General features: G+C 46.5%; 2 protein-coding genes across 2 annotated transcripts in view; both read left to right on the top strand.

Annotated features, from left to right (window-relative positions):
* LOC107298002 (dihydropyrimidinase-related protein 1-like) overlaps positions 1 to 8,791 on the top strand; it is a 12,987-nt gene extending 4,196 nt beyond the window's left edge. Inside the window, exons 5-13 of the mRNA XM_015827364.2 lie at positions 141 to 221; positions 355 to 423; positions 833 to 953; positions 3,248 to 3,404; positions 5,143 to 5,284; positions 5,383 to 5,553; positions 6,798 to 6,981; positions 7,782 to 7,946; positions 8,700 to 8,791. Of these exons, the coding sequence (XP_015682850.1) occupies positions 141 to 221; positions 355 to 423; positions 833 to 953; positions 3,248 to 3,404; positions 5,143 to 5,284; positions 5,383 to 5,553; positions 6,798 to 6,981; positions 7,782 to 7,946; positions 8,700 to 8,791 (1,182 nt within the window). The remainder of the gene's footprint in view (positions 1 to 140; positions 222 to 354; positions 424 to 832; positions 954 to 3,247; positions 3,405 to 5,142; positions 5,285 to 5,382; positions 5,554 to 6,797; positions 6,982 to 7,781; positions 7,947 to 8,699) is intronic.
* A 2,878-nt stretch (positions 8,792 to 11,669) lies between these two features.
* FKBP4 (FKBP prolyl isomerase 4) overlaps positions 11,670 to 11,829 on the top strand; it is a 13,221-nt gene continuing 13,061 nt past the window's right edge. The window contains exon 1 of the mRNA XM_015827370.2: positions 11,670 to 11,780. Within this exon, the coding sequence (XP_015682856.2) occupies positions 11,670 to 11,780 (111 nt within the window). The remainder of the gene's footprint in view (positions 11,781 to 11,829) is intronic.

Below are 11,829 nucleotides of genomic sequence, written 5' to 3'. Positions count from 1 at the left end.
TCTTCTTCTTCTTCTTCTTCTTCTTCTTCTTCTTCTTCTTCTTCTTCTTCTTCTTCTTCCTCTTCTTCCTCTTCCTCCTCCTCCTCTTCTTCTTCTTCTTCTTCTCCCCCCTCCTCCTTCTCTCTTTCAATTGCACACAGCTCTATGAAGCATTTACATTTCTGAAAAGTCTCGGAGCGGTTATCATGGTGCACGCAGAAAACGGGGATTTGATAGCTCAGGTGAGAAACATTCATTCGTAAACGCAAACGACACGTCCTGATTTCTCCAGGAAGCCTCCACCTGCTTCCTGTGATTTGGGGATCTCAGCCCCCGTCCCCCCCCCAGGAATGACCGTGGCCTCTTCTGTTTCAGGAGCAAAAGCGGGTGCTGGAGATGGGAATCACAGGGCCAGAAGGACATGCTCTGAGCCGTCCTGAGGAGGTGAGTGTTCCTGCATTTCTTCCAGAATCCCTTGAGACGTAAAAAGAAGTTTAGATTTGAAGTCTAGGGAGGTTCTCCGTCATCCAGGTCGTGGTTGTCCCAAAGGTGCCTTTTTCAAGAGGCAACTGGACTTCCTTTGTTTTTCTTTGGAGACGTTTCGCTTCTCATCCCAGAAGCAGCTATTCTATGAAAAACTACAGGGAAGGTCATTAAAATGTGAGTGTCAGACGTTGAAAATCAAAGCCTTGGCAGTAGCAAAAAGGACTGGTCAATAGATCTGGAGAGAAAGACTCTGTTAAGTCTTTGACCGAGATGGGCAACCATAGAAATTTAATATATAAACAAAAATAATTAATGTGAACGTTCTTGGTGGTAATGACGCTTGGACTTCCTTGTTTTTGTCGTTCAGCTGGAAGCCGAAGCCATATTCCGGGCTATCACTATAGCTACTCGGATCAACTGTCCGGTCTATATCACTAAAGTGATGAGTAAGAGTGCCGCTGATGTCATCTCGCTGGCTAGGAAGAAAGGTACGGGGGTTCAGGTTTTCTTCACGGATGCGTATATTTCTCTTTCACACACATGGTCTCGGGTTAAAATAACATGACAGGAATTAGAAAACTTTATCAAAGCCTGGCACTCCACAAGCAACTCAACAGGCATGTCAACCGACAATCAGCCTACGAACCCCTCAGAATCCAAATCAACCGCATAGCCAACCAGAGATGGCACCGACCTCAACGATCCCGCGCAATCCCCCGAACCAGCACTTCTCCTCCCAATGACCCTCACCTGAAGTGACCTCCCCATCACAAGACCCATTACAAGATCCTCACCTGGCATGACCCACACCTGACCCATCACCTGACCCATCAAAAGACCCTCACTTGACATGACCCACATCTGACCAGTCATGAGACTCATCACTAGATCCATCACAAGACCATCCCCTGACATGACCTCCCATCACAAGACCCCTCACAAGGCCCTTACCTAACATGATCCATACCTGAACCATCATAAAACCCATCACTAGATCCATCACATGACCCAAACCTGATGTGACCTCCCCATCACCAGACCTGTTGACCACATGAAGCTCTTATGAGCAGAAGAACACCGACATCAACAACCCCTAAACTCTGCTGAAGATGTTACGTAGCCTGGCAACGAAATGTTTTGAAACCAACCCACAAGCTCGAAGAATGGATCAGACAACTGAGCTACCAATATTCGTAAAATTAGAAAACCATATTGTGGATTTAATTACTAAGCATGAAAACCAATGGGATTACAGACAGTGTTTTGTATACCAGAATAGAATAGAATAGAATAGAATAGAATAGAATAGAATAGAATAGAATAGAATAGAATAGAATAGAATAGAATAGAATAGAGCTGGAAGAGACCTTGGAGGTCTTCTAGTCCAGCCCCCTGCTGAAGCAGGAGAACCTATACCATCTCAGACAGGTGAATGTCCAGTCTCTTCTTGAAAATCTCCAGTGATGGAGCGCCCACAATTTCTGGTGGCAAGCTGTTCCACTGGTTGATTGTCCTCACTGTCAGGAAGTTTCTCCTTAATTCCAGGTTGCTTCTCTCCTTGATCAGTTTTCAACCATTGTTTCTCGTCCTTCCCTCTGGTGCTCTGGTGAACAACCTGGCCCCCTCTGCCTTGTGGCAGCCCCTCAGATACTGGAACACTGCTATCATGTCTCCCCTATTTCTTCTTTTCTTTAGACTAGTCTCTAGATTACATCAGATTAGACTAGACTAACTAGACTAGACCAGATTAGACTAGACTAGACTGGATTAGATTACATTAGATTAGATTAGACTAGACTAGATTAGATTAGATTAGACTAGATTAGACTAGACTAGACTAGACTAGGCTAGGCTAGGCTAGACTAGACTAAACTAGATTAGACCAGATTAGACTAGACTAGACTAGACTGGATTAGACTAGACTACACTACACTAGACTAGACTAGACTGGATTAGATTAGATTAGACTAGGCTAGGCTAGGCTAGACTAGACTAGATTAGGCCAGATTAGACTAGACTAGACTAGACTGGATTAGACTAGACTAGATTAGACTAGACTAGACTGGATTAGAGTAGACTAGACTGGACTAGACTGGATTAGATTAGATTAGACTAGACTAGACTAGGATGGATGGGTAGGTAGTTAGGTAGTTAGGTAGTTAGGTAGTTAGGTAGTTAGGTAGATAGGTAGATAGATAGATAGATAGATAGATAGATAGATAGATAGATAGATAGATAGAAAGAAGATAGATAGATAGATAGATAGATAGATAGATAGATAGATAGATAGATAGATAGATAGATAGATAGATGGGATTCAGCCGGTTCGCACTACTTCGGCAGAACCAAATAGCTAATTTTTTGTGGCCCAGACCCAGAATGGACTTCCGGAAGCTGCATCCACACAGAGAACCGGTTGTTCCCCTATTTGAATCCCACCACTGGATGGATGGATGGATGGAGAGAGAGAGAGAGAGATAGAGAGAGATAGAGAGAGAGAGAGAAAGAGATAGATAGATAGATAGATAGATAGATAGATAGATAGATAGATAGATAGATAGATAGATAGATAGATAGATAGATAGGTGGGATTCAGCCGGTTCGCACCACTTCGGCAGAACCAAATAGCTAATTTTTTGTTGCTCAGGCCCAGAATGGACTTCCGGAAGCTGCATCCACACAGAGAACTGGTTGTTCCCCTATTTGAATCCCAACACTGGATGCCTTGCTTGGGAAACAAAAGCCAGGGACCTAACTAGGACTGTTTTTTTCTCCACTCCAGGTGCTCTGGTATTGGGGGAACCAATCACGGCCAGTCTGGGGACCGATGGGACCCATTATTGGAACAAGAATTGGGCTAAGGCTGCTGCATTTGTGACCTCGCCACCTCTGAGTCTGGACCCTACCACCCCTGACCATTTGACCTCACTTTTAGCCTGGTAAGAAATGTCAGCTGTTGGTCCTAAATCTGCACCTTCTCCAGATTTGCCAGAGGCTCTATAACTCTACATTTTAGCAGTTAATTTTAACTAATAAGGATGGAGCTTTTGATCGTATTTTTTCTATGTACCGCTGCTCCTTGTTTATTTTTAGATGGGCTGGATATTTGAAAACTATTTTAAGCAATTACATCAGAAGTAAGTCAAGGGTGGCTCTTGAGTGGCTGCAGAGCTTCTGTCTGAACTGATTCCATTTAGATTCTTAACTGAGTGGAAGAATTGGACTCCGTGGCTTAAATGGCCCTTCTATAATAATGATAATAAAGTTGGAAGGTACCCTGGAGGTCATCTAGTCCAACCCCTTGCTCAGGCAGGAAACCCTATACCATTTCGGACAAATGGCTGTCCAGTTTCTTCTTAAAAACTTCCAGTGTTGGAGCATTCACCGCTTCTGGAGGCAGGTTGTTCCACTGGTTAATTGTTCTAACTGTCAGGAAGTTTCTCCTTAGTTCTAGGTTGCTTCTCTCCTTGATGAGTTTCCATCCGTTGCTTGTCCTGCCTTTAGGTGCTTTGGAGAATAGCTTGACTCCCTCTTCTTTATGGCAACCCCTGAGATATTGGAAGGCTGCTATCATGTCCCCCCTCGTCCTTCTCTTCATTAAACTAGACATACCCAATTCCAGCAACCGTTCCTTATATGCTTTAGCCTCCAGTCCCTGATCATCTTGATTGCTCTTCTCTGCACCCTTTCTAGAGTCTCAACATCTTTTTTACATCATGGTGACCAAAACTGGATGCCGTATTCCAAGTGTGGCCTTACCAAGGCCTTGTAAAGTGGTATTAACACTTCACGTGATCTTGAGTCTATCCCTCTGTTAATGCAGCCTAGGACTGTGTTGGCTTTTTTGGCAGCTGAATTCTATGATTCTATAACTTTCCTTCTCAAATAACATTCCGGTGAGTTAAGTGCTCACTGAAGTGAAATATAAAAACCAGAAACAGTTTTTTAAAAAAAAGCAGTTATGATGGTCAAAGAGTACAGCTAGGCCTCGACTTACAACAGTTCATTTAGTGACCGTTCAAAGTTACAACAGCACTGAAAAAGGTGCCTTATGACCGTTTCTTTCACCCTTATGACCGTTGCAGCATCGTCACATGATCAAAACTCGGACGCTTGCCAAATTGGCTGATATTTATGACGACACTGCAGTGATTCACTTAACAATTGTGGCCAGAAAAGTCGTAAAATGGGTCAAGACTCATTTCTCACTTAACAGCATAAATTTTGGGCTGAACTGTGATCGTAAGACGAGGACCGCCTGTATGGATCACAATAATGTTGCAGCTTCAGTTGTGAGAAACGAATATTGAATATTGAATACTAGCTGTACCCAGCCACCCATTGCTGTGGCTCTCGTTCACTCAGCCAACAGATGGCGCTGTTTTTCAAAAAAAGCATATTTTTACCTGTCACAGGTGTGACATCTATAAAATAGTAGGTATATAAAAACACGCGCGTATTCGAATGCAATGTTGTGTCAAAATTTCAAAGCAATCGGTGAAGAACTTTCGGAGATTTAAGATTTTGAACAAACGAACGTTTACATGTTTATTTCTATAGATTGAATTGAATATTGAATATTGAATATTGAATACTGAATATTGAATATTGAACGTGGCCCCTCCATGGATCCTGAATGTCCACACACCGATTTTATGTGTATCTCTTTTCTTTCAGTGGGGACCTGCAAGTGACCGGCAGCAGCCACTGTACTTACAGCACAGCACAAAAGGCTGTTGGCAAGGAAAACTTCACCCTCATCCCAGAAGGGGTTAATGGAATAGAAGAAAGGATGACGGTGGTCTGGAATAAATGTGTGGTGAGTGGAATATATAGGAAAAGATTAATTACACCGTCTTATCTATAAAAAACACATCTATGTCTGTTACTATAGCACTGTCTTTAAATTCTGATTAGTCTACAGGTAAAATGGATGAGAACCAGTTCGTTGCCATTACTAGCACCAACGCTGCCAAAATCTTCAATCTGTACCCGCGGAAGGGCAGGATTCAGGCGGGTTCTGATGCTGATCTTGTTATTTGGGATCCCGACAAGGAGAAGACAATCACAGCAAAAAGTCATAAATCGGTAAGACGGAACCTCTCAATGAACGATGATGTAAAACTGGATGCTTTTCAAAAGCTCCAGCTCTTAAAATTTTGACGCTTGATGAAATCTTAAATTTTTTTCCCCAGTAAAATTGTCAAGAAGAATTAAGGAAGTGGAACATTAAGAAAGGTTTATTTCACTTACAAAGGATTGTTTTGTTCCTTCCAGTCAAAGATCTGGGATTTTGTTTACACATCCTTGTTACATGATTAGAAAGAAAGTGAAATACGGTGATTACAATATGCAGTATCTATCTATCTATCTATCTATCTATCTATCTATCTATCTATCTATCTATCTATCTATCTATCTATCTATCTATATCTATTTATATATCTCTATATCTCTATATCTCTATATCTCTATATCTATCTATCTATCTATCTATCTATCTATCTATCTATCTATCTATCTCCATTTCTCTCTATATCTATCTATCTATCTGTCTGTCTGTCTGTCTGTCCGTCCGTCCGTCCGTCCATCCATCCATCCATCCATCCATCCAGTGGTGGGATTCAAATAGGTGAACAACCGGTTCTCTGCGTGGATGCCACTTCTGGGAGTCCATTCTGGGCCTGGGCAACAAAAAATTAGCTACCGGTTCTTCCGAAGTGGTGTGAACCAGCTGAATCCCACCACTGGAGCTGATCCCATCTTAAGTCGGATTCAGAAAAATCAGAGCCAGTTCTATCTATCTCCATCTCCATCTCCATCTCCATCTCTCTCTCTCTCTCTCTCTCTCTCTCTCTCTCTCTCTCTCTCTCTCTCTCTCTCTCTCTCTCTCTCTCTCTCTCTCTCTCTCTCTCTCTCTCTCTCTCTCTCTCTCTCTCTCTCTCTCTCTCTCTCTCTCTCTCTCTCTCTCTCTCTCTATCTATCTATCTATCATCTATCTATCTATCTATCTATCTATCTATCTATCTATCTATCTATCTATCTATCTATCTATCTATCTATCTATCAAGATAAATAAAAACAAAACTGTTTAAAAAACTTAACTTTCGTCGTCTGAGTAAAATGACGGAGGTTTGGAAGCTTGCTTATGAGACCGGCTGTTTTTGCGCTCTGCTCATTGAGCGAGGTACCGGTCTACCCACCCCAGTTGGCCGTATTACTTCTAATAGTCTCGCATCCGTCCGTGTGTTCCTATTTCTGGAACTGCATTAGTGCATCAAAAAGCAGGCCTATATATTCATTAATAACAATATATTGTTGCCATTGTTTAGGCTGTTGAATATAACATTTTTGAAGGGATGGAGTGCCGTGGGGCTCCACACATAGTTATTAGCCGAGGGAAGATTGTGTTCGAGGATGGAAACCTGTCCGCGAGAAAAGGAACGGGCTCTTTCCTCCCACGAAACTCCTTTCCCGAGTATCTTTATCAACGGATCAAAACTAGGAATAAGGTATGTTTATTGGCTTCTTTGTAATCTTCCAATATTACATTGTAGTACACAACTTGCTTTCATGAATCACAGTTCAGCCCAAAACTTTACGTTGTTAAGTGAGGAATTTTTTAAAGTGAGCTTTGCCCCATTATACGACTTTCCTTGCCACGTTTGTTAAGCGAATCACTACAGTGGTTAAATTAGTAATATGGCTGTTAAGTGAATCTGACTTTCCCCAGGGACTTTGCTTGTCAGAAGGTCACAAAAGGGAACCCCCATGACCCCGGGACACTGCAACCGTCATAAATGTGAGTCAGTTGTCAAAACATATGAAGAACGGTTGCAGGAATTGGGTATGTCTAGTTTAATGAAAAGGAGGACGAGGGGGGGGCATGATAGCAGCCTTCCAATATCTCAGGGGCTGCCCCAAAGAAGAGAAGGGGGTCAAGCTATTCTCCAAAGCACCTGAAGGCAGGACGAGAAGCAACGGATGGAAACTAACCAAGGAGAGAAGCAACCTGGAACTAAGGAGAAACTTCCTGACAGTGAGAACAATTAACCAGTGGAACAGCCTGCCTCCAGAAACGGTGAATGCTCCAACACTGGAAGTTTTTAAGAAGAGACTGGACAGCCATTTGTCCGAAACGGTATAGGGTTTCCTGCCTGAGCAGGGGGTTGGACTAGATGACCTCCAAGGTCCCTTCCAACTCCGTTATTCTATTCTATTCTATTCTATTCCAGTCTATATTATCCTATCCTATCCTATCCTATCCTATCCTATCCTATGAATACATGTGTTTTCTTTCTGTGCTCTGCAGATAGCAGAATTACAGGGTGTTTCTCGAGGGATGTACGACGGGCCAGTCTATGAAGTTGCAGCAACTCCCGCAAAATACGCCACCCCAGCCCCCTCAACGAAAACGTCGCCTGCCAAAAACCAGCCTCCACCAATCAGAAACCTCCATCAGTCTAATTTCAGTTTATCAGGTGATTCTGAAATCTTTGGAAAGACGGAACGCTTGTGGAAAAAGGTTTGCCCCCACCGGAGACATTTAGGATGGGGTAGCTGCCCTGCTTGAAGCAAGAAAGCTTTCTTTGAGGGGGGGAGGATGGGGCGTGGGTGTGTCAAGTGAGGGTCTTACCCACTGATAATTCGCACTCTGACTTGAGGTAAACTCCCCATCACAAGCCTCTCTGATGACTCACACCTGACACACCCACACCCAAAGCCCTTACAAACAGAAGAACACTGACACTGCCATCCCCTAAACTCCGATACCCAGCCTGGTAACGAAACGTTCGGAAACCGACCCACGAGCTCAGAGAACGAACCTTCACCCTCATCCTAGATACGGGCTACAGATATTCGCCACTACTGCAAAATTTTACAATCATTTTAAATCATCGATGTTTAATCGATACACCAGAATGGTTCTTCACCTTTTGGGGGCAGCATCTGCCTGCTACGGAAAAACGAGGCGCAAATCTCATTGAGTTTGGACAGTGCTCCCCCGTCTGCCCACATAGGCCTGATCAGATTAAATAAATTGGTGGACACCCCCTCCATCTCTCCCCAATTTTGAGAAGCCCGGCTCTAAGCCATGCGGAAGCTCCTGTCGGCAGTCCCAACGCCACACTAAGAGAGGGTTAAGTTTGGGTTGCTCTTTGCTCAGAAAGGAAGGGGGTTCTCATGCATTGCCGAGGATTAAACTTCATGCTTTCTGACATGCTCTCCTGCAGGGGCTCAAGTAGATGACCACAACCCTCGCCGGACTGGACACCGTATTGTGGCACCACCAGGAGGCCGCTCCAACATCACTAGCCTCGGTTGAGCGTAGATGGAAGTTGGAAACGAAGAATGAACGCTCTTAGTCCTCCTCGACATCCGTGTTCCTTAGCCCATATTTCATTCATTGCTACGCGAGAAAAAAAAGGGTTTGTCTTCAGAAATAAGTGTCATAGTGTGATGTGTTTGCTTGGAATGAATCACCTTGGTTGTGTTTGCCATCTTAAAAAGCATGGTCCTCCCAGTGCTCGGTGAGCAGCGGTGCTGCTCGTAGCTTTGCTTGCAGTAGAGTTGCCCCTTCCCACCCTTTTCTCCCTTAGTTGTGCTAGATTAGGCAATGCATGTTTGCTGACGAAGCAAGTTGCGTCTTGCGTGTCTGCTTTGGAGCAAGGCCGCCTGCCACTTTGGATTAGGCACGAGGTCAAGGCGTGATGTTCCGTTAAAGGAAGACACCTATGGACGTCTTACAAATATGCAGTAGAATTTTTGTTGGTGTACATTTTTACTCATAACAGACCCCATGAAGAATAGAGGGGGGCGGCCCAATAGGCTGTGATCTTCTCAGTCGAGTCAAACTCTCGTCCGACTTTAGGAAAAGCCATTATGAATTCATGTGGTGACCGTAGAGGATTGCCATAGACGGTCATCTTTACAGGCCAGTTTTGGTACTTGTAAACATTTCCAATGTTTGTTGGGTTTTTAATGTTTTTTGTACGGATTTTTTCTTGTTTTCCTCCTTATAGGTAGTGGTTATTTATTACAATGTGTCAGATTTAGTAGTTGTGGCTCATTTTTTTTAAAACACTGGTGAAATAAAAGAACATGAAGTAATTTGACTCTTTTTTATTTGTGCATAATCAAAACAATTGCCATTCGGTATGTTGTGCATCCTTGAGAAAACTCAAGAGCTGACAGGAACTAAACAGCAACTGAGTAAACTGGCTGGGGACCACGGACCAGAACCTGTTTCACTGCAGTAGTCTTTGTTTACAGGCTCAGAGTTTTAAAGACTAACAGATTTGAAAGGGACCTTGGAGGTCTTTTAGTCTAGCCTCCTGCACAAGCAGGTGACCCTATACCAGGGGTAGGCAACCTTGGCTCTTTTATGACTCGTGGGCTTCAACTCCCAGAATTCCTGAGCAATTCTAGGAGTTGAAGTCCACGAGTCATAAAAGAACCAAGGTTGCCTACCGCTGCCCTATACCATTTCAGACACGGGGCTCTCCAGTCTTTTCTTAAAAACCTCCAGTGTTGGAGCACCCACCATTTCTGGAGGGAAGCCTGCCGAATAATTGTCCCGTCAGGAAATTTCTTTGGCAATAGCCCTTAGATTTATATACCCCTACATTATGCTTTACAGCCCTCTCTAAGTGGTTTGCAGAGTCAGCCTCTTGCCCCCAACAATCTGGGTCCTCATTTTACCGGCCTCAGAAGGACGGAAAGCTGAGTCAACCTTGAGTCAGTCTGGCTCGAACTGCTGGCAGTCAGCAGAATCAGCCTGCAATACTGCATTTTAACCACCGCATCACCATGGCTCATAGTTTTTTTTTTAGTTCCAGGTTGCTTCTCTCCTTGACAGGTTTCCATCCGTTGCTTCTTGCCCTGCCCTCAGGTGCTTTGGAGAACAGCTCGACTCCCTCTTCTTTGTGGCAGCCCCTCAAAATATTAGAAGGCTGCTGTCAGGTCACCCCTATACTGTCTTACGACAGTGATGAAGATGTAGGTTACGACCATTGCCTACATCACTTCCAATGCTTGTATGGACCAGCCTGGCAGCTCCTCTCTCTCTCAGTCACAGTGGGTCTGTCCACAGGACAGTGAGATTGGAGAGAAAGGGATCGCAAAAGAGTTTTTTTTTTTTTAAAAAAAAAACGCTGTGGGAAACGCAGGGGGCTGCAGCAGTAGCTGCAGGGCTACCCGCTCTCTTGTGATCCCTTTCGCTCCAAACAACGTAGAAGCCCCTTCCCAGCGCCGCGCTGTGCCTTCTCAAGGGATCCAAGCGCGGCCCTTTCACTGCGTTCCTCCAACACAAGGCAGGGCGTCGTCGTCGCCCCAAACGGCCGGGAGGGAGACAGGTGGCCAGCTATTCAGCCTGTCCCCCTCCTCTCTGCTGCGCTCGGGAGCCCGCCGTCATGGCGCTCTCTCTCCTCTTTCGCCACTCTCCCTGCTTGCGCGCGCAGCTTCGGCCTGTTTCCCCCTCCCCCTGCTGCGCTCGGGAGCCGGCCTCGCTTCTCGGGCCGCTCTCTCTCCTCTTTCGCCACTTCTCCCTGCTTGCGCGCGCAACTTCGGCCTGTTTTCCCCCTCCCCCTGCTGCGCTCGGGAGCCGGCCTCGCTTCTCGGCCCGCGCTCTCTCCTCTTTCTCCACTCTCCCTGCTTGCGCGCGCAGCTTCGGCCTGTTTCCCCCCCCTGCTGCGCTCGGGAGCCCGCCTCGCTTCTCGGGCCGCGCTCTCCCCTCTTTCGCCACTCTTCCTGCTGCGCGCGCAGCTTCGGCCTGGTTTTTTCCCCCCCCCTCCCCCTGCTGCTCTCGGGAGCCCGCCTCGCTTCTCGGGCCGCGCTCTCCCCTATTTCTCCACTCTTCCTGCTGCGCGCGCAGCTTCGGCCTGGTTTTTTTTCCCCCCCCTCCCCCTGCTGCTCTCGGGAGCCCGCCTCGCTTCTCGGGCCGCGCTCTCTCCTCTTTCTCTACTCTCCCTGCTTGCGCGCGCAGCTTCGGCCTGTTTTTTTTTCGCCCCCCTCCCCCTGCTGCGCTCGGGAGCCGGCCTCGCTTCTCGGGCCGCTCTCTCTCCTCTTTCTCCACTCTCCCTGCTTGCGCGCGCAGCTCCGGCCTGTCCCCCTTCCCCCTGCCGCGCCGCCTGCTGGTCCCGCGCGAGCGACCGAGGAGGGACCGAGGAGCGAGCGAACCTCAGAGCGGCGGCGGCGGCGGCGCCATGACGGCGGAGGAGCGCGGGGCTGAGGAGATGAGCGCGGCGGAGGCGGCGGCGACGGCGGCGGCGGAGGGCCTGGACATCACGGCCAAGAGCGACGGCGGCGTCCTCAAGGTGGGCGGAGGCGCCCGCGGGCCCCCCCACCCCCACCCCCGCTCGAGCG

The sequence above is a fragment of the Protobothrops mucrosquamatus genome, unplaced genomic scaffold, assembly GCF_001527695.2.
Source record: "Protobothrops mucrosquamatus isolate PMUCROS unplaced genomic scaffold, P.Mucros_1.0 scaffold3651, whole genome shotgun sequence".
Taxonomy (NCBI): Eukaryota; Metazoa; Chordata; class Lepidosauria; order Squamata; family Viperidae; genus Protobothrops; species Protobothrops mucrosquamatus.
Note: the sequence above shows the minus strand (reverse complement) of the source record. Positions and strands in the feature narration are given on the sequence as shown.